Genomic DNA, 25,804 nt, shown 5'->3' with positions numbered 1-25,804 from the left:
CTCCCGCTGAGATATGAGATTAAATGCGCTCCTCGTTCCTTCTTTTTATAGAACCAACAGTATGCTGCCACATGTTGGTTTACGTCCTTTGACATCCGCCGTTTTCCTCGCCCGGCTTGATGCAACACCTATAATAAATGCTTAATTTAGTCAGCTGGAGGTGTGAATGTTGTTCTTCTTCTTCTTCTTGTGATTGATTTGACAGCTGAGGCAGCTGTTAAGTCGTTAAATCCGAGAACTTTGCTTAGTCTAGAAAGTCCATAAAACTAAGTTCCCCCCGCCCCATCTTTTTTTTCTATATTAAAGCCTCTTGGGGATGCTGGGAGAGAGCAGGGAGGGGCTGAGGCAGCAGAATGCCAAGTCCACTCATGGATGTAATGGTTACACAAAAAGTGATTGTACAATGTGACACCCCCCCCCCCCCCCCCCCCATCCACTCTCACTGCCCCACATCTCCTCACCCTCATCCCAGTTTTAATTAATATTATGGCAGAAGACAGACGCACCAATGATCCGTAACAAGGGGGATCTCTGGAGAGCGCCGGTGCCATGAGACGACCTTAATTAGGACTGAAAAATGGCAGGTTATTCCGTCCCTGCACTCCGTATTAATCTATGCTACAGAGCTGCAGAATCAACTCTGGCCCCAACCGGCAAATGTTATTGTTTCATCTTAGCTGCATGGCTGTGGATGAAGCCAATGGGTGTGACATCCGGTGGACGGCCAAAGACTTTTATAACACAGCTAACAGGAAAGGAGGCAGCTGGTGAGCTGGACACAGTGAGAATAAACACGCGCTCGGTGCTCCTGCAGGAGATACAGCAGACAACAGGAGGATTTCAATTCATTAGGAAGGAGGGAGGTTGTAGGGACGAGGTGCACATCTAACAGAGTTCACCCACTCACTCTGCTAACAGACAGCCGACATCTCGTAATTCAAAGAGTGTTTTCACATTCAAATGTCAACCTTTCTCCTTCCTTTTTGTTCTGGGTGTGTTTTTGGTGTAAATTTCATCATGAAATTTCCATTCGACCAGGCTTCATTATTCAGTCTGAAGGTATTCTCCCAACGGTGCTCTTCCTTAAATAGAAGTCTTGACTTCAATCAATAACTTTTTGTCTCAATAGTGCTCATCACTCATTATTCCTCTTGGCTTCTCCTGGTTTGCTTGGGGACACCACAGCAGATCTAACAAGTTTTATACCAGATGCACTTTCTGACACATCTTCAGATGTACATGGAGAATTGGGCACAAGTGGTCTACAACTGGGAACCTTCTGTTAGGAAGGCAAGAGTCCTAAAGCTTTGCATCACCATGTCGCACTGATCCTATCACCAACTCCTGAGGGGAAATGTCTGGAACAGTGGTGTCAAAAGACATTTCAGAAAAGGCCAAGAGGGTGCAGGCTTTCTTTGGAACCAGTGACTACCACCAGATGGTTTCACTGATGAACTCATCCCATATGCTCAAAGTGATGCTAATCAGTGAAATCACCTGATGGAGTCACTGGTTGTTGCAAAGAAAACCTACACTCTCTTGGCCCTTTCTAGAATATCTTTGGACTCCAATGGTCTAGAAGCTGCAGGACGACCTGCAATCCTATCTTGCATCCTGCATTTTAGGGAGCTCATAGTACCATATCACCCCAATAGAGCACTTCGCTCTCAGACTGCAGGCTTACTTGTAGTTCCTAGGGTTTGTAAGAGTAGAATGGGAGGCAGAGTCTTCAGTTTTCAGGCTCCTCTCCTGTGGAACCAGCTCCCAATTCGTATTAGGGAGACAGACACCCTCTCCACTTTTAAGATTAAGCTTAAAACTTTCCTTTTTGCTAAAGCTTATAGTTAGGGTTGGATCAGGTGACCCTGAACCATCCCTTAGTTATGCTGCTATAGACTTAGACTGCTGGGGGCTTCCCATGATGCACTGAGTGTTTCTTTTTATTCACCTCTTTTTGCTCTATATGCACTACTCTGCATTTAATCATTAGTGATTGATCTCTGCTCTATTCCACAGCATGTCTTTTTCCTGACTCTCTCCCCTCAGCCCCAACCAGTCCCAGCAGGAGACTGCCCCTCCCTGAGCCTGGTTCTGCTGGAGGTTTCTTCCTGTTAAAAGGGAGTTTTTCCTTCCCACTGTCGCAAAGTGCTTGCTCACAGGAGGTCGTTTTGACCGTTGGGGTTTTTCTGTAATTATTGAATGGCTTTGCCTTACAATATAAAGCGCCTTGGGGCAACTGTTTGTTGTGATTTGGCGCTATATAAATAAAATTGATTTGATTTGATTTTGAATCCCCAGTACAATTCAACATAGTGCAAAGCATGCTCATCAGGTACTCTATCCCATGGATAATCCAGCAGGAGGGTGCCTGATTGCTGAAGACATCAGAGACAGGACCATACTCATGGCCAAATCCAATCTGATCCAGTTAAGATCCATGTCGTTTTTGACTGGCCGGTTCTTACCATTCTTTTTGGGATTCTCCAACCTTAATCAAAATTTCAAATGTAACTACAGTCAGGTGACCTCATTCCTCATTGCACTCACATCACTAAGACACTGTTTACCTTGCCACAAGCCACTGCACATGCATTCTTGCATCTTAAACATCTATTCACTACTGCTCCCATACTTATACAACCGGATCTTGGTCACCAGTTTACCAGTCAATGCCTCCGATAGCGGAATTGGGGCAGTCTTTTCCCAGAGCGGGGTTGATAACAGTTTACATCTGTGAGCATTCTTTTCATGTTGCCTGTCGCCAGCTGAGATGAACTATGACGTTGGCAACCAGGAACTGCAGGCCATTAAGGAGGCCTTAGAGGAGTGGCGACACTGGTTAGAGGGGTCCACCATACTGTTTATTGTGTGGACTGCCCATAAAAACCTCACATACATTCAAAAGAGAGACTTAGTGCACATCAAACTAGGTGGGCCTTATTGTTTGGTCATTTCAACTTTTCTATTACTTACAGATCCAAGAACACTAAACCGGATGCTCTTTCATGACAATTCTCCATGGACACGGACCCCAGCATCCCGGACAATATCATTCTTGCAGCCAGAGATCCACCAACAAATTATGGATGCACAGAAGCAACACCCAGACCCAGGTGGGAGACCCCCAGGCAGAGCTTTCATTCCACCACCCCTGATTTCAAAGGTAATGCAGTTCTGCCATGCTTCCAAATTCACATCATGCTGGAGTACATCGGACTTTAGACACTGTACAGGGACATTTTTGGTAGCCCTCCATGGCTGCTGACTGCAAAACGTTTGTATTGCCGTGTTGTGTTTGTGCCAGGAATAAGTCGTCACATTAACCTACCTCTGGTCTCCTCCATCCTCTCACAGTTCCACAACATCCTTGGTCCCATATCTGTTTCATTACTGGTCTGCCACCCTCAAATGGACACACAGTGAACCTCACGACCATCAACCAGTTCTCCAAAGCTGTGCACTTCATCTCCCTCATCAAGCTCCCCATGGCCCGAGAGACAGCTGACCTCCTGATCAACCACATTTTCCGTCTGCATGGCATCCCACTGGATATGGTGTCTGATCGTGGTCCCCAGTTTATGTCTAAGGTCTGGAAGGATTTCTGTTCAGCCTTGGGGGCCGTGGTTAGTTGTCCTCTGGATTCCATCCCCAGTCCAATGGGCAAGTGGAATGGGTCAATCAAGAATGGGAGACAGTGCTCCATTGCACCACCACCAAGGACCTGGCTTGGAGTGATCACCTGCCATGGATAGAGTACGCCCATAATTCTGAAGTGTGCACAGCCATGAGTTTCAATCCCTTCGAGTGCTCTATGGGCTACCAACCACCCTTGTTCCCAGACCAGAGCTCATTGTGCCTTCTCTCTAAGCACACCTTCACCAATGCCACAGTATGTGGGCCGACACCTGTTGGGCCTTGTTGGGATCCAGGGACCAGGCTCATTGCCGTGCAGACCACCGTCAGACCCCGGCCCCGCTCTACCACCTGGGGGAAGAGGTGTGGCTCTCTTCTGCCAACCTCCCACTGCAGGCAGAGTCCCGCAAGTGGGCTCCATGGTTTGTGGGTCCTTTCATGGATGATTGCATTGTGAACCCTGTGCCGGTCTGCCTGTGCCTTCCGAGGAGAATGTGCATGCATCCTGTGTTCCACATCTCCCTCCTGTGGCTTTTCAGCTCCAGTCCTTTGTGCCCTCCAGCCAGTACCCCCCCTCTGCCCAGCTTGTGGCTGGCCATCTGGCCTGGATCGTCCAGTGCATCCCACTAACTGATCTTGGACACATGCACTCTACACTCATGGTGCACTTGTGGTGCAGTCGTACAGCAATCTGACTGCAGTCATAATATTCGTATTGCATGAAAACGCAATTCGAAGCATTTGGAGATAGTTCAAGGGGCTGATCAAAATGTTTGGGCACATCAAATCCTGGCTGGATGTCTCAATTGTGCCTGAACGCACCCCCCCCCCCCCCCCCCCCCACACACACACACACACACTAGAGACTCAATGCCACGCAAGTGGACATCTGACCTACATTTATGCAAATTTGAGGCGCACGTGAAATCTTGGTACACATTCTTCAGTGCATCCCACACAGTCGGGCACATTGTTGGGCACAATGTAGAGAACATGCACAACACTATCGAGGTGTGTTCGAGGTGAGGAAAGTTGGAATTGCAGTTGAAGTGCAGTCTGACTGCAGTCTCAGCTTTGGCTGTTGGTAGTTGCGCACATTTGGAGAGGTCCACCCAAAAGGGAGAAACTGGATTTTATGAAAGGATCCATCCATTTTCTGAACCTGCACTGAAAAGAGTTGAATTCCCTTATTTCACCATAAAACAGAGGCGGAATATCCGAGAAATGTTGCAGCATTCCGATTCAATGACATCAGCCTCATAAGTTGACTGTGTGTCAGTAGTTATGATGAATATTTACTTTGAAGACTGAAACAGGATCCAAATTAATGCACTATAGGGTGAAAGATTCAACGATACAGTATCTTAGATCAGTCAGTGGTTGAATGTGAGCTGGTGTCATTTTTCTACAGCTGCTGCCACATCAAAAAACAGACAGATAAAAAATATGTGCCTTTGACATTTTATTGTGTCTGACGAAGTGCAGTTCAAACTGCTTGGCAAAGAAGCTGTCTGGTGGCAATCAATCATTTTTAAGACCAGTCGACCACTTTAACACTGTAAGCAGGTATTAAATTAGAACACGGACCTCCAAGAAAAGAATAATAGGGTATTACGCTAGCCTTTGGTATATTTCATTTACAGAATCTCTTTGATTGGAGCCAAGTTGTAAACCAATAGGTCTTCATTTTCGAATAGACCATCTAAAAGAATGTACTGCTGCAGTATGCCAGGGCAATCCAATATTACCTCCAAAAACAATGGAGTCCTTATTCCTGACTTCTCTATCCATCAGATCTTTGTGATGTCATAAGGCAAAAATGCAAAAGAATGAGATAAACAGAAAACCTATCTCACAGTGTTACACAAGATAAAGTAATATAAAGGAACATTTTAAAGGGAGATTGAGTTCACATTCAGAATTTGCTCCCTGATCCAAAATCTTGCTGCAAAATGTCTCTAAAATGAAACCACTTTCAAGTGGTTGAGGCACTGCTTTGTCTGACATATGACTCAATACAAGTTGTTTCCAAGAATACCCACCCTATGAGAATTTTAAGACGTATTCGTCAAAAAACAAGTAATTTTACATACCCATTTACTCCGATTAAAAGCACCTTAACACTTACACGAATTTGATCCCCGCACTGCCGCGCAATTCGTCTTACTAATGCGACTCGCTTTGTCTCACTTGACGCCACGCAATATAAAATAATCATTTCGTAGCTGATGAAGCATTTGGCTTATGAAACCATTCTCTCATGGTTCTCAGAATCATAGAGAAATTATATACAGCTGCAGGTTGTCTCATGTGTGTCATGCGATGGAGAACACATTTGGAATATTGTCTCAAAGGTAATTATTTATAATATATATGCATTTTTATTCCTTCTTATGAGTTACACAATTTGTCTGTAAAGTCATGTTTATTATAGATGTAACATCTCGTCATAATCTAACTTCACGTTCACATGCCCTGCGCACAATGGCACGCATTGACACGCAGTTCCACGCAGTGTTTTTGAGTAGGTTTCACAATGTTCCCGACTAGTTCATGTAAGTGGTACAAAATTAATTTGTGCCAGAAATTGTGAACATTTTTTCTTTGAGCACTGGCAGGCATCCGCGCACAGTTCACGACAGTTTACAATGAGTTTACAGTGCAGGGATCAAGTTCGTTGAAGTGTCAAGGTGGCCTAAGGGTCATGGGGTTGGAGCCTATCCCAGTAGTCAGTGGTTGTGACGCGGGGTACACAGGATGTCAGTCTATCACAGGGCCACATGTAGACAGACAGACACATTCACACCCACACACACTGTCAATTTAAAGTGTCCAGTTCACTTAACCTGCATGTCTTTGGATGTGGGAAAAAGTCGGCGCACCCGGAGGAAACTCGTGCAAACACTGAGAGAACATGCAAACTCCACACAGAAAGGCTACAGGTGGTAATCGAACCCACAGCCACAGTGCTGCAGAGGTGGGACGAAGTCACCAGCAAGACACTCTCAAGTCATGAATCTGCAAGTGTCAAGTCAAGTCCTAAGTCAAGTCTCAAGTCTTAATGTCCATCAAATGTTTGCAAGCTGACTTGAGACTTCACTTGAGACTCGAGTTGAGACTTGCAGATTGATGACTTGAGAATGACTTGACAGTAACTTTGTCCCACCTCTGCCATGCTGCCACACAAATAATTATATCAAAGTGAAATTTTGCAAGAGTGATTTTTTTCTTACATTAAATGTAATGCGATATGTGGTAAAATTCTGCATTTTTTCAGATCAAAATTTGCTCACCACTGAGAAACCACTGTTTCACCCTGCGCAGGGAACAATCAGGACCAGGACTGTGTGTCCTCTGCATTTCAGCATGCAATCGCTAACATAGCCTGATGTTAACTCACTCACAAGAAGGAAAGAACACACAACTGTTTTACCATGCCATGATAATGTAAAAATGACAAATAATTACCTTTTTATGCTGCGTTTACACATAGGCAGGAAGCGTTACGAATGTCATATTTGCGTCATTCTTGGCACATTCCTGGCATTTTTAATGTGACAACGCATTTGAATAGGTTTATTAATAGTGTGTGTTGGTGTGTGATATTCCTGATTTTCGTGAAGCATGTTTTTGGCTATCAAAAAATCTTCCATGAATGTCACACACACCACCCTCATTTTGCCTCATGTCTTGGAGGTCGCATCTGAGTGTGTTAATCCATCTTGATTAGTGGTGATCCTTAATAGAGCGTGACAGCGTTCTTCTCTGACATGCACACAATTAAACCCTGCTGCACCGCATTCAGTTTCATTGCTGCAGTATGATGAAAAAGGACAGTGATGCCAAGCTGGCTAAAAGTTTTGTTCCAATGCTCATCAGTGTGCTCCTGCAGGTGTTCCACCTGCTGCTGCTGCTGCTGTGCCTGATGTTTGGGAAAATGAGCGAGACGAGACCTGCGTAGAGCCACACATCTGACTCTCTCTGCTCCACTCCATGGCACAGAGCCCAACTAAGCATGCAGTCACAAAGTTCTTCTGCTGTGGATTTTGAGGAGCAAACTGGAGCGATCTGAATTGTTCAGCAGCCGATGGATGAATGTGTGTGTGTGTGTGTGTGTGGAGACAACTCGCCTCATTCACAACATGACAGACGTTTAACAGCGCAACAGCGCGCAACATTATTCTTGACCATGCGTAATGGTTCCTGATAATTTGCCAGCAACACGTGCTATTAACACGTGGTAACAGGTTGCAGCAGGTCCTGAGGACACCTGACGCTTCTGCCTCAAATCATTACATTTGTGATCAGCGGCCAATAAAGTATACTTTGTGGCATTCGTGACTTGTCGTCGTTATATGTAAACACAGCAATAGATGGCTCAAAATGCTTTATCCAGCTTGTTAGGCAGACGCGTGTGCACGAACAGCACCAGCTGAAGCCCCCTCTGTGATTCAGGAAGCGATTACAGCCGTTTTCACCGGCCAATTTGCAGAGAAAATGATTAATCTGTCCACAAAATAATTATTTTATATACACAGCGTCCAGCGCAGAGCACATGGCAGGTGGTAGAACAAAGAATGGTGTGGAGCTGGGAACACAGTGGGTGGGATCGTCACAGCAACGGGTGTGCTAGTGCGTGAATCAAAGTCGTGCTCATGTCACTGCACCTTACGTATGTCCATTTGGCTGCCTGCATGAAGCAATCCTACACACTGTAGGTTTAACATAGACATCAAGCTATCTTTTTCTTATTTAGAAAATCTTTATACGGAACATTAAGCTTAATTTTCAAAAACGAAAAGGAGGTAAAAGTATTTCCAGACATGCATACAATGCTGAGTCTTGACTATTAACATTTTAAAAGTAGCTCCCAGCAATAGAGGCAGATTTTTTTTTTTTTTTTTTCTATGACTGCACCATTTATACAGAATTTGAATGCAGCATATCTGCTTGGTGGACCAGGACAGAGACCTCCGTCATCAGCAGCTCATCGCTTTACAGCAGAGTAGCTGCAAGCGTCACCTGGGGGGACCTCACAGCTCAGCCATCGCCGGCATTGAGTAAGCAATCTGTCTGCTTCAGCTGAGTAATTACACATTTGCTGTACGTTTTCCTGCTGATGATGCTGTCACGGACCAGGGCTGTTGCTATGTCCCCAGGGTCAGTTTGATTGTTGGAAAATGACTTTGTTTCAGTATTGTCATTCTATCTGTGCCATAATTTATCGGGCTCTAACGGGTGGGGTGGCGTGCAAATTATTTGTGGAATTTGAAATTCAGCTTGCACTGAGAAAAGCACAGATGCCAGCTTTCCTGTAAATTTCATGTCACAGAGAAACAACAATTATCTGATGATAAACCAGCAGGGTGTTCGTACAAAAATAGACATTTGGTTCGATGGCATGTGTTTGGCAATGATTATGTTCAAACCCAAGAATATTTCAGCAAGCCGCATTTCCCAGGAATAAATTCTGAAAGGTAAAATCTCCAAAAACGTCTGGAGAGGCTGAGGTGTTGCCGCACACTTTCATAGTTATAGAATAGAATAGATGTTTATTGCTATTGCATTTCTGCAATGAAATTCTGGTGGCACTTTCCAAACAGCTACACAAAAAAAAAAAAAAAACATCGCAGCAGCAGCATTAAAAAAATAAAAACAAAACACAACAACGAACAGCTTCACAGGATGGCAAGACCTTCTTAAAGTACCAAAAATAAAAAGGTGCTTCATAAATTATGAAGGTGCTTAATGCTTAGTGAGGTCGGATAGTTATAGATATGTAAACAGACTGTTATTTATTGCACATGTTGATATCCGTTACAGAATGTCTGTGTTTGTGTTTGCGGGAGGGGGACGGGGTGGGGTGATGGAGGCTACAGCTCTGAGGAAAAAAGCTGTTCCTTAGCCTATTAGTCTGTTTCCGTATAGTGCAGTACCTCTTCCCCAATGGCAGAGGAGCAAACAGGGAATGTCCCGGGTGGCTGTTATCCCAGCAGATGGCCCGTGCTTTCCTCTACAAGTGCTCAACATACACAGAGTCTATGTCTGGGAGCTCAGCTACTACAATCCTCTGTGTTGTCTTCACCACCCAGGACAGATCTTTTCTGTCCTCTGCTGTGCAGCTGCTATACCACACTGTGCAGTCCTGGCAAAGGATGATGCTTCTGTAGAGGTTCCTGAGCAGCTGTAGAGCCAGACCAGCTTACTTCAGCTTCTGCTGGGCTTTTTTCACCTGGTTGTGGGTATGTAATGTCCATGTCAAATCCTTGGTGATGTGGGTGCCAAGGAACCTGATTGAGTACATCTTCTCCACTGATGTGTAGTGGGGGCTGTGAGACTCTCCTGGTCCTCCTGAAGTCTACTTGCTATTTGCTTAAGTCTATTAGAACCACCCTCTATTTTCTGCTTATGAATAAGTTATTAATCCAACAGTGTAGGTGTTTCTCTTGTTTGAGTTTTGCCTTTATTTTATTAACTTTTTCCTGCATTGGCTTGGACTGCAAAAAGTTTGATTGGGAGGCAGTTCTGGTCTTTATAAATCTATATATATAAATCTAAAAAAGATCATATTGTCATTATGGGGTGTTGTGAGTAGAATTGTGAGGAAAAAATATTATTATTATCATTATTATTATTATTATTATTATTTTGGAATAAGGCTGCAATATAAAAAATGTGGAAAAAGTGAAGCACTGTGAATACTTTCTGGATGCACTGTATCTGAATTTTGCTTTCTTTCTTCAAGACGTAAGTGTAACTGTGATGTACTCAGCATTTTAATAACAAATTTATTAAATAATGCATTGATCAATCAATGTCTTGATTTTATGTAAATATTGCTTCTCTGATTTTGCAAATGTGTTTTTTAGCACATTTGTGGAGTAAGAGCTTATCGTGTATTTATATACATGGCCGACAAACTTGACTTAGCCACTAACATTTATTATATCAATTTATACTTGTTTTTCTTCCTCTAAAACCATGAAAAAACAGACCTAAAGAGCTGAAATTTGAATACATTGAAGCATAAACACAGATGATCCCATGCCGAGATCACAGGGTACATCCTGGACAGGATATTAGATGTACACATATATATTATTATAGCATTTATACATAACTAGCGCGTTGCCTGTAGGGATCCATGGGCTCTAGCTTGGGTAGTTTTTCATTTATTTTCATTTATATATAGTGCCAAATCACAACAGAGTTGCCTCAAGGCACTTCACACAAGTAAGGTTTAACCTTACCAACCCCCAGAGCAACAGTGGTAAGGAAAAACTCCCTCTTAGAAGAAACCTCAAGCAGACCAGACTCAAAGGGGTGACCCTCTGCTTGGGCCATGTTACAGACACAAATTACAGAACAATTCACAAAGCGAATATACAGGAAATGCTGTTGGTGCACAGGACAGGAGGGTCTCCAGCACAAATACCACACCCATCTCTTGATGGAGCTGCACCTTAAACAGAGAGAAAAAACAGATATCAGGCATCAGAAAGACAAGAAATACAGTATAATTTGTCAGCATTAAACAACAAGAAAAACAGGAAATACTAAGGTGATCGCTGGCCACTGGCCCTAAGCTTCACTAAAAGACCCAGAATTTAGATAAAGCTGAGGCTGTGGCATGCTCCATTTCCTAATAAAATTAATTAAAAGAGGAAAAAGCGTAGAACTATACTATGCCAGTATGCTAGCCATACGAAAGGGAAAATAAGAGCAACTTAAGTCTAGACTTGCACTTGCTTGCTTGCCTCTACTGGTGGTTGGCTCTCACTGCGGTATTGTATCACTTCCTGTTCCGGAGCACAGCGGTGTTTTTCTGTATCTGTTAGCTGTTTAATCTGCGCAGTTAGATTGATCTAGTTATCTAGATTACGATTTGTTTCCCAGTGTAATCTTTACGTGCCTTAACTAAAGCACTCCTTCTGCTGAATCACCTCTAAATTATTTACACATTATTCACTTTGCGTGTTTTTAGGAATCCGCTAGCTTAGCGTAGCTACTAGCTCTTAGCCGATTTAGCATGGCGGCTTCTCCTGTCTCTCCCGCACTTTCTGCTCTGGGTGTGAAATGTTTAGTTATTCCTCGGCCTCCTTTAGCAGTAATGGTACTTGTAATAAGTGTAGCTTATTCGTAGCTTTGGAGGCCAGGCTGGGCGAATTGGAGACTCGGCTCCGCACCGTGGAAAATTCTACAGCTAGCCAGGCCCCTGTAGTCGGTGTGGACCAAGGTAGCTTAGCCGCCGTTAGTTCCCCCCCTGGCAGATCCCGAGCAGCCGGGAAAGCAGGCTGACTGGGTGACTGTGAGGAGGAAGCGTAGCCCTAAACAGAAGCCCCGTGTACACCGCCAACCCGTTCACATTTCTAACCGTTTTTCCCCACTCGACGACACACCCGCCGAGGATCAAACTCTGGTTATTGGCGACTCTGTTTTGAGAAATGTGAAGTTAGCGACACCAGCAACCATAGTCAATTGTCTTCCGGGGGCCAGAGCAGGCGACATTGAAGGAAATTTGAAACTGCTGGTTAAGGCTAAGCGTAAATTTGGTAAGATTGTAATTCACGTCGGCAGTAATGACACCCGGTTACGCCAATCGGAGGTCACTAAAATTAACATTAAATCGGTGTGTAACTTTGCAAAAACAATGTCGGACTCTGTAGTTTTCTCTGGGCCCCTCCCCAATCAGACCGGGAGTGACATGTTTAGCCGCATGTTCTCCTTGAATTGCTGGCTGTCTGAGTGGTGTCCAAAAATGAGGTGGGCTTCATAGATAATTGGCAAAGCTTCTGGGGAAAACCTGGTCTTGTTAGGAGAGACGGCATCCATCCCACTTTGGATGGAGCAGCTCTCATTTCTAGAAATCTGGCTAATTTTCTTAAATCCTCCAAACCGTGACTATCCAGGGTTGGGACCAGGAAGCAGAGTTGTAGTCTTACACACCTCTCTGCAGCTTCACTCCCCCTGCCATCCCCTCATTACCCCATCCCCGTAGAGACGGTGCCTGCTCCCAGACTACCAATAACCAGCAAAAATCTATTTAAGCATAAAAATTCAAAAAGAAAAAATAATATAGCACCTTCAACTGCACCACAGACTAAACAGTTAAATGTGGTCTATTAAACATTAGGTCTCTCTCTTCTAAGTCCCTGTTGGTAAATGATATAATAATTGATCAACATATTGATTTATTCTGCCTAACAGAAACCTGGTTACAGCAGGATGAATATGTTAGTTTAAATGAGTCAACACCCCCGAGTCACACTAACTGTCAGAATGCTCGTAGCGGAGGCCGGGGCGGTGGATTAGCAGCAATCTTCCATTCCAGCTTATTAATTAATCAAAAACCCAGACAGAGCTTTAATTCATTTGAAAGCTTGTCTCTTAGTCTTGTCCATCCAAATTGGAAAGTCCCAAAAAACCAGTTTTATTTGTTATTATCTATCGTCCACCTGGTCATTACTGTGAGTTTCTCTGTGAATTTCAGACCTTTTGTCTGACTTAGTGCTTAGCTCAGATAAGATAATTATAGTGGGGCGATTTTAACATCCACACAGATGCTGAGAATGACAGCCTCAACACTGCATTTAATCTATTATTAGACTCTATTGGCTTTGCTCAAAAAGTAAATGAGTCCAACCCACCACTTTAATCATATCTTAGATCTTGTTCTGACTTATGGTATGGAAATAGAAGACTTACAGTATTCCCTGAAAACTCCCTTCTGTCTGATCATTTTTTAATAACATTTACATTTACTCTGATGGACTACCAGCAGTAGGGAATAGTTTCATTACACTAGAAGTCTTTCAGAAAGCGCTGTAACTAGGTTTAAGGATATGATTCCTTCTTTATGTTCTCTAATGCATATAACAACACAGTGCAGAATAGCTACCTAAACTCTGTAAGGGAGATAGAGTATCTCGTCAATAGTTTTACATCCTCATTGAAGACAGCTTTGGATGCTGTAGCTCCTCTGAAAAAGAGAGCTTTAAATCAGAAGTGTCTGACTCCATGGTATAACTCTCAAACTCGTAGCTTAAAGCAGATAACCCGTAAGTTGGAGAGGAAATGGCGTCTCACTAATTTAGAAGATCTTCACTTAGCCTGGAAAAAGAGTCTGTTGCTCTATAAAAAGCCCTCCGTAAAGCTAGGACATCTTTCTACTCATCACTAATTGAAGAAAATAAGAACAACCCCAGGTTTCTTTTCAGCACTGTAGCCAGGCTGACAAAGAGTCAGAGCTCTATTGAGCTGAGTATTCCATTAACTTTAACTAGTAATGAGTTCATGACTTTCTTTGCTAACAAAATTTTAACTATTAGAGAAAAATTACTCATAACCATCCCAAGACGTATCGTTATCTTTGGCTGCTTTCAGTGATGCCGGTATTTGGTTAGACTCTTTCTCTCCGATTGTTCTGTCTGAGTTATTTTCATTAGTTACTTCATCCAAACCATCACATGTTTATTAGACCCCATTCCTACCAGGCTGCTCAAGGAAGCCCTACCATTATTTAATGCTTCGATCTTAAATATGATCAATCTATCTTTGTTAGTTGGCTATGTACCACAGGCTGTTTAAGGTGGCAGTAATTAAACCATTACTTAAAAAGCCATCACTTGACCAGCTATCTTAGCTAATTATAGGCCAATCTCCAACCTCCTTTTCTCTCAAAATTCTTGAAAGGGTAGTTGTAAAACAGCTAACCGATCATCTGCAGAGGAATGGTCTATTTGAAGAGTTTCAGTCAGGTTTTAGAATTCATCATAGTACAGAAACAGCATTAGTGAAGGTTACAAATGATCTTCTTATGGCCTCGGACAGTGGACTCATCTCTGTGCTTGTCTGTTAGACCTCAGTGCTGCTTTTGATACTGTTGACCATAAAATTTTATTACAGAGATTAGAGCATGCCATAGGTATTAAGGCACTGCGCTGCGGTGGTTTGAATCATATTTGTCTAATAGATTACAATTTGTTCATGTAAATGGGGAATCTTCTTCACAGACTAAAGTTAATTATGGAGTTCCACAAGGTTCTGTGCTAGGACCAATTTTATTCACTTTATATATGCTTCCCTTAGGCAGTATTATTAGACGGTATTGCTTAAATTTCATTGTTACGCAGATGATACCCAGCTTTATCTATCCATGAAGCCAGACGACACACACCAATTAGCTAAACTGCAGGATTGTCTTACAGACATAAAGACATGGATGACCTCTAATTTCCTGCTTTTAAACTCAGATAAAACTGAAGTTATTGTACTTGGCCCCACAAATCTTAGAAACATGGTGTCTAACCAGATCCTTACTCTGGATGCATTACCCTGACTTCTAGTAATACTGTGAGAAATCTTGGAGTCATTTTTGATCAGGATATGTCATTCAAAGCGCATATTAAACAAATATGTAGGACTGCTTTTTTGCATTTACGCAATATCTCTAAAATCAGAAAGGTCTTGTCTCAGAGTGATGCTGAAAAACTAATTCATGCATTTATTTCCTCTAGGCTGGACTATTGTAATTCATTATTATCAGGTTGTCCTAAAAGTTCCCTAAAAAGCCTTCAGTTAATTCAAAATGCTGCAGCTAGAGTGCTGACGGGGACTAGAAGGAGAGAGCATATCTCACCCATATTGGCCTCTCTTCATTGGCTTCCTGTTAATTCTAGAATAGAATTTAAAATTCTTCTTCTTACTTATAAGGTTTTGAATAATCAGGTCCCATCTTATCTTAGGGACCTCGTAGTACCATATCACCCCAATAGAGCGCTTCGCTCTCAGACTGCAGGCTTACTTGTAGTTCCTAGGGTTTGTAAGAGTAGAATGGGAGGCAGAGCCTTCAGCTTTCAGGCTCCTCTCCTGTGGAACCAGCTCCCAATTCAGATCAGGGAGACAGACACCCTCTCTACGTTTAAGATTAGGCTTAAAACTTTCCTTTTTGCTAAAGCTTATAGTTAGGGCTGGATCAGGTGACCCTGAACCATCCCTTAGTTATGCTGCTATAGACATAGACTGCTGGGGGGTTCCCATGATGCACTGTTTCTTTCTCTTTTTGCTCTGTATGCACCACTCTGCATTTAATCATTAGTGATCGATCTCTGCTCCCCTCCACAGCATGTCTTTTTCCTGGTTCTCTCCCTCAGCCCCAACCAGTCCCAGCAGAAGACTGCCCCTCCCTGAGCCTGGTTCTGCTGGAGGTTTCTTCCTGTTAAAAGGGAGTTTTTCCTTCCCACTGTAGCCAAGTGCTTGCTCACAGGGGGTCGTTTTGACCGTTGGGGTTTTACATCATTATTGTATGGCCTTGCCTTACAATATAAAGCGCCTTGGGGCAACTGTTTGTTGTGATTTGGCGCTATATAAAAAAAAAATTGATTGATTGATTGACTTGAAAGTTTCCACAGAATCTGACTCTTTTATTGAAGCAGGGAGATCATTCCACAGAACAGGGGCACGATAAGAGAAAGCTCTGTGATCCGCAGACTTCTTATTCACCTTAGGGACACAAAGTAGTTCTGCACCCTGAGAACGCAAAGCCTGGGCTGGTATGTAAGGTTTAATTAGGTCAGCTAGGTAGGGAGGTGCCAGTCTGTGAACAATATTATAGACTAGTAGCAGAACCTTAAAATCTGATCTCACTGGGACAGGAAGCCAGTGAAGGGATGCCGAAATGGGTGTAATGTGGTCGAAGTTTCTGCTTTGTGTAAAAGTCTGGCTGCAGCATTTTGAACCAACTGGAGAGCCCTAATGCTGGACTATGGTAAACCAGAAAATAGATCATTGCAGTAGTCCAGTCTAGAAGAAATAAACGCATGGCTCAGGGTCTCAGCATCAGCAATAGACAGGATGGGATGACTCTTCGCTATATTTAGCAGGGGAAGAAAGCAGTCCTCGTAATATTTCTAATGTGGAGGTCAAAGGACAATGTAGGATCAAAAATTACCCCAAGGTTCCTCACTTTGTCAGTGTGATGTATGACACACAAGCCTAGGCTAAGCATTAACTGGTCAAATTGATGCCGATGTCTCACTGGACCAAGAACCATTATTTCAGTCTTATCAGAGTAGGAAGTTTCTAGACATCCAACTTTTCACTGATGCAAGGCAATCTTCTAAGGATTTTATGTGAATGAGATTACCAGCAATTATCAGCATGTATAACTGAGTATCATCAGCATAGCAGTGAAAGCTAATCCCAAAATGCCGCAATATGTGCCCAAGGGTTGCTTTATAAAGGGAGAAAAGCAGGGGCCTAAGACAAACCCCTGTGGAACCCCAAATTTCATGTCACTAAGGTTAGAGGTAGTGTTACTGTACAAAACATAGTGAGAACGACTGGTCAAGTATGACGTCAACCATGCAAGGGCACTCCCAGTAATCCCAAAGTGATTTTCCAGCCTATCAAGTAGAACATGGTGATCCTTGGTATCAAATGCAGCACTGAGATCTAACAGCACCAGAACCGTAGTGGTGTCCGAATCCATTGTAAGCAGAAGATCATTCACCACTTTAGCGAGAGCCGTCTCTGCGGAATGATATTTTCTAAAAGCAGACTGCAGTGCCTCAAAGAGATTATTCTCAGTAAGATAGTCCACGAGCTGCCGTGACACCACTTTTTCCAGAATTTTAGAGCAAAATGATAGATTTGATATCGGCCAATAGTTTTTCAATACACTAGGGCCAAGATTAGGTTTCTTAAGCAATGGTTTAATTGCTGCAGATTTGATACCTTTTGGAACAGATCCAGAAGTTAAAGAAAGATTAATAATTTCCAGCACAGTCGGCCCAAGAGTGGGCCACAGGTCCTTAAACAGTTTTGTTGGTATTGGATCAAATAATCAGGTTGTGCTTTTTGTTGACGTCACGGGTTTCTTCAGCATGCCTTGAGAGATACTCTCAAATTCTGTATTAGTGTTTATAAAATCGGTAGCTGACAAGGGTGGTAAATTATGCAATGTTTCTATAATGATTTAGTTGATGTCATGTTTTACAACTGGCAAGGTTGAGATATTTCCTTTGTTCAGAGCTTCTGTGGTTACCAGGGACTGATTAATGGTAATATCAATAGTCATTGTTCACTGTTGTTACCTCATTTCTCCAAAAATATTAGTCCTATCAACTTTACGTTTTCATGGAATTCATTCTTTTCCCAAAATACATAAGCATAACAAACGGCAAATGTTAGCTCTCCCCAGTTTCTCCATGATGGAGATTACACACACAGATGTACACAGAGGCCACTTGATTTTTAATATATAGATCAGGGGTGATTTCACTGATTAATATCACTTTGAGCAGATGGAATCAGTTAATGAGTGAAATCACCTGGTGGAGTCAGTGGCTGAAAAGAAAACCTGCACCCTCTTGGCCCTTTCTGGAACAAGTTGCCCATCCCTGATATAGATGATGTACCACCCTCTGCTGGAATGGTGTGTGAGTCCAGAATTTAATTATCAACATTCGTTGTTCACTATTGTTAGCTATGATCCCTAAATTCTCCAGGAATATTAGGCCTATCAACTTTCCATTTTGGCAGCGTTCATGCTTGACACAAATACATAAGCATACCAAATAGCAACTGTCAGCTCTCCCTAGTTTCTTAGTGATCAAAGACATACACCCGCAGGCACATAAGCACACAGGCCACTTTACTTTAATATATCATGGAGAGCTGCACATAAGAACCAAGACCAAGTCAGGGTGTTTTGTCTTTTCTGCATTCTGCCCCAAGCAGGTGCTTTTATTTTTACACTCCCACATACAGAGAGTGGTGGAAAACATCAAACAATACAATACCCCCATATGGTAATGGCAACATGACACTTATGTAAACTGACTAAACCAGTTGAACTACAAAAACACAATAAATCAATAACACTAAAAACACTGTTAAACTAACATGAACCACAACAACTTTTAAAACCTGTGCATTGCAGCACAACATCTATTGTTCACTGTAAGCTAATACCCCAAATTTGACCAAAAACATTAGTCCTAGCCCAAAATACATATGCATACCACATGACAGCTCTCCCCAGTTTATCTGTGATTGAAGCCATATACACATGCACGCACGCACACACACAGTGGCTACTTGGCTATTAATATATAGATAACTCATATTTTATAGTTGTATAGTTTTAGATATGTACATGTGTATTGTAGTGTAGAGGGGTAGAAAATGTCTTTATCGCCAAAAAGGGGCCTCTGCAGAAAAATCTTGCGAACACATGGATATGTGTATAACCTCCAAGACAAACATATGATTTTAGGTTTTCAAATACTTTTGACAAACTTTATAAAAAATAAAAATGTTGGCTAACTTAAACAAGTGGAACTAAATTTAGTGGAGGCTAATTGGTTTGCTTGCGGTTTTCAAAGTTACCTGAAAAGCTAATCAACCATGAAAAAATGAGCTTTGCTAATTATCTCTCAGCTGATTAGCTGAATTGTGCCCACCACAGTCCAGAAGGCTCGATAACCTCATTACAAAAAGAACCAATGTGGTCAAAACAAATGCACATAGTAAAAAAAAAAGGAAACATGCATGTGAAAAATAGTCTCTATTTTTGCAAATGAAATCATTTACTATGTGCACTCACCCTTTTGTGAGCACAGTGACAAACAACTCACAAACGTGAATGCAAATAACATATTTAAAAGGACCTAATAGCGATTTCAATTACAATGAATCATTCTGATCAATTGTACTTATTCAGGTCTACACGCCTCCTTTACCCTTCGCCTCTGATTGTATTTCCCAAATGCCAAGAGCAGACAAATTGCTGCTGCAAACACACAAGTCATTTAGTAAGAATGGGGCCAAATGCTAAACACAAAGAAAAACACAAAGAAAAAGTGTCTTTGGCTCCTTTTCTGCAGCAAACCTCCATTTTTCCCTTTGCACAATATTTTGTCGCATTTTCTAGCCCACTGCCCTCTGTGGTGATCGTCTAATTACCAGAAGCTTCAGGATGGAGAATCACACTGCAGTAGAACATCAGTCCATCCCAGAATGAGACACCACATTACGTGTGATATTATTGTGGATTAAGACCTCAGCCAGAGTCAAGCGCTGCCATTAATTTTGTTGGCTTTGACAGTACGAAATGAGAGTATCATCCCTAATGAACGATAACACCTGCATACCTGCTATTAAATCTTAAGAATGTGTCTCACACTAATGATGCCATCTTGCTGGAATGACCTCAAACTCTGAAGATGTGCATAGTGGACTTGTTTGGAGCTACAACATCTTTAATGATTTGGCAGGCTCTTTCAGATTTCAGATGTGGAAGAATTAAGGACTGGTGACACCAGAGGGTATATTTGTGTGTATATATATATATATATATATATATATACGAGGTCTGTGAGAAAAGTATTGTACCTTTTTATTTTTTTCAAAAACTATATGGATTTGATTCATATGTTTTTACGTCAGACAAGCTTGAACCTTCGTGCACATGCGTGAGTTTTTCCACGCCTGTCAGTTGCGTCATTCGCCGGTGGACAGGCTTTGAGTGAGCACTGCTCCACCTCTCTCATCATTGTTTCATTGCGAGGAAATGGTGGAATGATTTGGGCTTTTTTTTTCCATCAGAATTTTTTCAGAAACTGTTAGAGACAGGCAGCTGGAAACCATTCGAAAAATTTATCTGGCTTTCGGTGAAAATTTTACAGGATTCACAGAGAATAAGGAGTGTTACTACAGCTTTAAGGACGGCCCACAATGGCGCACGGCGTGCCGCGCTCTGAGCCGCCATCGAGAGGCAGAAACCACCACATCATTTCTAAACGGATCGCTGTGTGGAGCCGGGACCGTCGTGTGCAATTTCTCTGGTTATCACAAGAGCTGGACATCAGCCATTTTCCGGCAGATTTCACTTTTAACAAGAGATTTTGTCATGGAAAGCCGCGCGGAGGCTTCGCGCATCACGACCGATTCGCTGATGAAGTGAGACAAAGGAACACCTCCGTTTCGAGAGGACAAGAGGGACATGCCTATCTCGGCTTTCAGTGCTTACCAGTCGAATGAATATAAGAGAAATTGTGGAGAGCTGGGCACGTCCCAACTTGTCCTCTGGCACTCCGAAACGGAGGTGTTACTGCTTATTGTTAGAAAGTTTTGTTTTTTAATTTGATATAAAACCCTCGTCAGTTCCCTGAAAAAGCGGAGAAACCAGATTTTTGATAAGACCTCGGGTGAATTCATGTTTCAAATACATCAAAATCAGTGTGTTAAATTCAAGTTCTAAAAGATTATCGGCCTTATTCTGACAGTGGATGCCAAAAGGACTTACGTTAATAGCAAGTAAGCTAGCACAGCCCAGCAATTACAAAGAGTCACCAAATCAGCTATTTTGGACAGTTAGTTTGAAAATAAATTTGTACACACAGATAAATAAGCTATCCTGACTTAGCAACCAACAAAGACTCAGCTTTCTGGCTATTTTGGATAGCTGGTTTCAAAACAAATGTCTTCAACCCATTTTCTGGATTGTACATATATTTGTCAAAGAATTTCAGACTCTTACCCAGTTAGTGATTTTTAAAACCATTTAAAAAGCAACGCGTCAGTTATTTGTTTTAGTGATTCATACCTCTGACAAAATGTGGCGGGATTTGACCACTTCTGGGGACATTGCGCAATACAAACACATCAAAACTCCACACGGAAAAATGGCGTACTGTTTTGTCTTCACAGAGCCTGTCTTTGTGTCTGTAGCATCTCTAGGTTTGTGCCTGTCTCACAGACTCTCTCTTTTTGTCTGTAGCATCTCTAGGTCTCTGCCTGTCTCACAGACTCTCTCTGTATTTGTGTCTCCAGCTCTGTCTCTATGTCTGTGCCTGTCTCACATTCTCTCTGTCTTTGTGTCTGTAGTGTCTCTAGGTCTCTGTCTGTCTCATATTCTGTCTCTGTCTTTATGCCTGTAGCTCTGTCTCTATGTCTGTGCCTGTCTCATAGACTCTCTCTTTGTGTCTGTAGATCTGTCTCTAACTCTGCCTGTCTCACATTTTCTCTCTATCATTGTGTAGCTTTGTACCTTTTTCACATTCCCTCTCTGTCATTATGTCTGTAGATCAATACCTTTTTCACAGTCCCTCTCTGTCTATGTCTTTGTGTCTGTACATCTGTCTCTCTGTCTCACAGTTTCTCTCTGTCTTTGTGTCTGTAGTTCTGTACCTGTTTCACAGTCTTTCTCTGTCTTTATGTCTGTAGCTCTGTCTTTATGTCTGTGCCTGTCTCACATTCTCGCTCTGTCTTTGTGCTGTAGTGTCTCTAGGTCGGTGCCTGTCTCACAGTCCCTCGCTGTCTTTGTGTCTGTACATCTGTCTCTAACTCTCTGCCTGTCTTACAGTCTCCCTCTGTCTTTGTGTCTGTAGAACTGTCTTTAACTCTGCCTGTATCACATTCTCTCTGTCTTTGTGTCTGAAGTGTCTCTATGTCTGTGCCTGTCTCACATTCTCTCCCTGTCTTTTTGTCTGTAGTGTCTCTAGGTCGGTGCCTGTCTCACATACTGTCTCTGTATTTGTGTCTGTAGCGTCTCAGTGTCACATTCTCTGTCTTTTTGTCTGTAGCGTCTCTAGGTCAGTGCCTGTCTCACAGACTCTCTCTGTATTTGTGTCTGCAGCTCTGTCTCTATGTCTGTGCCTGTAACACATTATCTCTCTGTCTTTGTGTCTGTAGCGTCTCTATGTCACATTCTCTGTCTTTTTGTCTGTAGCGTCTCTAGGTCAGTGCCTGTCTCACAAACTCTCTCTGTATTTGTGTCTGCAGCTCTGTCTCTATGTCTGTGCCTGTCTCGCATTCTCTGTCTTTGTGTCTGTAGTGTCTCTAGGTCTCTGTCTGATATTCTCTCTCTGTCTTTGTGTCTGTAGCTCTGTCTCTATGTCTGTGCCTGTCTCATAGACTCTCTCTTTGTGTCTGTAGATCTGTCTCTAACTCTCTGCCTGTCTCACATTCTCTCTCTGTCTTTGTGTCTGTAGTTCTGTCTCTATATCTGTACCTGTCTCACAGACTCTTTCTGTCTTTGTGTCTGTAGCGTCTCTAGGTCTATGCCTATCTCACAGTCCATCTCTGTCTGTTTTTAGTGCCATTAATTAGGTTTTAGAGCAACACTGAAGAAAGTATAAAAACTGAAAACATGCTAAATGCCACAACATCATCATTTATGCTGATTTATCTCTTTGCATGATGATGACAAAATGAAATATGTGTCACAAAACCAAAATAATAAATAAAAAAAGAAATAATTCAATATTTAAAAAAAAAAAAGCAGCTGATCTTCCTCCAGTGCATTTTTGGGCCTCACCTGTCCTGGCGGTGTGTTTTCACAGAGTAGGGTCTCATAGTCGATGGCAAAGACTGGGGCGTTGTCATTTATGTCCAGCACCACGACAAAAGCAACACCTTTTCCAATTTGTGTTGGGTCCTCTGAAAGAGAGAAGTCAGGGGGACAATTTGAACTATTTGGGAATTTTCATATCTAACAGTTTGTTTCTTTGGTGCAGAGGATTTTCCAAAATATTTCAATTCCTCATCTTTACCATAGTTGAGTTTATGATATTCTTAATGTTGCTTTTACATCTGGCTGCATATGGCAACTTAAGGGGTCATATAGAAACACCTCGGCTGATATCCAAAGCAGATCTCACCTGGCTGTGTTCATCACAGAGCCCTCCCAAGTTGGCACACCACTTGGAAAAAGTGGTGAAAAGTCTTTTTTTTTTCCCCAGAGTGCGGTGGATTCCCAGCCATCTCGGCCCAGCCCCCGCTCGCCTCAGGCCAGCCTGGGAAAGGCATTGGGGAATTCATTCTAATTCATTCTATCTCCAGACAAATTTGCTGTACAGTCCACCATCAACTCTTGATATCTCAGCAAAGTTCTTTCTGTGTTTGGCATAAAAATTGGATAATGAGGTTCATCAAGCCTGAACTGGGCACCTCAAGGGAGGGTACGTGAGGTGGCCTGGAGTCCAGATGGGGGTCTAGGTCAGACTCTAGCACAGAGTCTGACCAAGCTCCTGGAAATGTCACAATTAACATGGGTTTAACCAACATTTCTCGACTTCTGCTGATCTATGTCATGCAGTATGCTGTGGTGCACAATAGTGTGCCTAGATATAGAGACTGGCGACGACTCAAACAAAATCGGTCACGTGACTCCTGGTGCCATCTTGGGTTCAAAATACTGTTCACTGTTAATCTGTTTGCATGCAAATGAAGCTATTTTATTTATTTATTTATTCACTGGAAATAGTAGAGAAGCTTGAATCTTCGACTGGACTGGGTTGCTTGACGCGAGGGACATTTCGCTTCAAATCCGCAGAAGCTTCCTCAGCTAAAATTCTTGCTCTGGTGGTCTGACTCTGTCAGTCTAGTTAGCACCCTCCTAATGACAGGGCAGCTGTCCCTCCTAATGATGGGACGGACCCTCTCCTGATGGCTCCCTTGACGACTCTGCTGATGATGTGAATGACTCATTACCATGAACAAAAGACTGAAACTGCTTTGACCTGAGTACCCCATTGTAAACAGGGGATAAAGCGTGTCTCAGACCCCTTCCCCGGTTAAGGCTGGGTTTCAAACATTTCACAAAGAATGCCTCCTTGACCCCTCTCTCAAACCATTTCTTCTCTCTGGCTAATACTTTAACTTCCTTGTCCTCAAACGTGTGGTTAGTGTCTTTAAGGTGGAGATGAACTGCAGACCGAGGTCCACTGGTGCCCTCTCTGCAGTGCTGGTATAGCCTTTTGTGTAAAGGTTGCTTAGGTCTCACCTATGTAGTGTTCGTTACAGTTTTCCTGACATCTGATAGATACACTACATTGTGTATTGAATACACTTTTGTGATTTCCTGACATCTGATAGAATACACTACATTGTGTATTGAATACACTTTTGTGACTTCTTGATTATTCTTCTCTACAAGAGTCAAGACAGAAGTCAGACCACCAGAGCAAGAATTTTAGCTGAGGAAGCTTCTACGATTTGAAGCGAAATGTCCTCGCGTCAAGCAACCCAGTCCAGTCGAAGATTCAAGCTTCTCTTCTATGGAAACCACCTGGACAACTGAGAGCCTACACAGAAACATTCACTGGAAATGACAGGTTGTTGTGCATTTGGGGGCACAAATAGACATAGCAAGGGCATCAAGATGTACAGATTCCCTTCAGATCCGAACAGAAGAAAAAATTGGGAAAATAAAGTCAGTTGTGTGGGATGGGAGCGACTTCATCATCAAAGCTTGGTCAGGGTAGACCTTACTTGTCTGAAGCACCTTGAGGCAACTTTGTTGTTATTTGGCACTATATAAATGAAATAAATTGAATTAAAAACTTTGAGAGGTCAATTTATTGTTCAGTCCCAGGTACAGTCAAACTCACCTAAAACATCGTATTAACCAGATATTCACAGTCACCAGACAAAAAAAGTCCAAAGTTTTTGTATTGTTTTCCATGTATAACATTGTTATAACAGATTTGTACAACAGATTTACAACGTCGGATAAAAAGTCCCATCCGATCACAATGTATTTCCATTCAACCCCTCACATGTGGGACCGGAGTCATTTCAATGATTAAAAGTCAGACCGTTTATTTTTTTCACACTTTGCTCAGACTTTGCTGCTTTCAAGCATCTGCCATCATATTGTAATAGTTTTTATAGTGCGTGCGCTGATTACAAATGGATCCGAAAAGTCCGCAACTTTACAGCACAAAGTCGGAAAAAAAGGAAAATGTACAGCTTACCTTTGATTTGGAGGGGATGATTTTAGAAAGAAAAGCTTGTTGAGGGTCAAATTAGTCCATAATAAAGCATAATCCAGAGATGGATAACTTTACAACTGTCACGCACGTGATTACATGACACGGAGTTACAGAGCTGCAGCTGCATAAATCATCATAAAATTTGATGTTTTAATTATTTTAATATTTATTTTTATATCACCTACACCTGGATGTGTTGCTGTATGTGGTTAAATGATTTAAAAAAAATGTTGAAAACATTAAAGGTTCATTCAGTAGTTCAGCGCAGTTGGAACCAAAATGGCGCCATGTTGTGAGTTGACGCCACTCTGTCTATCTAGGCACACTAGTGTGCACGGGCGCTGCTCAGCGGAGGCTCAGAGCAGAACTCTGCCAAACGTAAGAGCTGCTTC

At 42.4% G+C, this 25,804-nt stretch overlaps 1 protein-coding gene across 2 annotated transcripts in view; it reads right to left on the bottom strand.

The window, feature by feature from the left end:
* cdh7a (cadherin 7a) overlaps positions 1-25,804 on the bottom strand; it is a 375,152-nt gene that overhangs the window by 59,992 nt on the left and 289,356 nt on the right. For both annotated transcript variants that reach the window (XM_034166782.1, XM_034166771.1), the window contains one exon: positions 22,955-23,076. In XM_034166782.1, the coding sequence (XP_034022673.1) occupies positions 22,955-23,076 (122 nt within the window). The remainder of the gene's footprint in view (positions 1-22,954; positions 23,077-25,804) is intronic.

Source organism: Thalassophryne amazonica, chromosome 1, assembly GCF_902500255.1.
Source record: "Thalassophryne amazonica chromosome 1, fThaAma1.1, whole genome shotgun sequence".
NCBI classification, from domain to species: domain Eukaryota; kingdom Metazoa; phylum Chordata; class Actinopteri; order Batrachoidiformes; family Batrachoididae; genus Thalassophryne; species Thalassophryne amazonica.
Note: the sequence above shows the minus strand (reverse complement) of the source record. Positions and strands in the feature narration are given on the sequence as shown.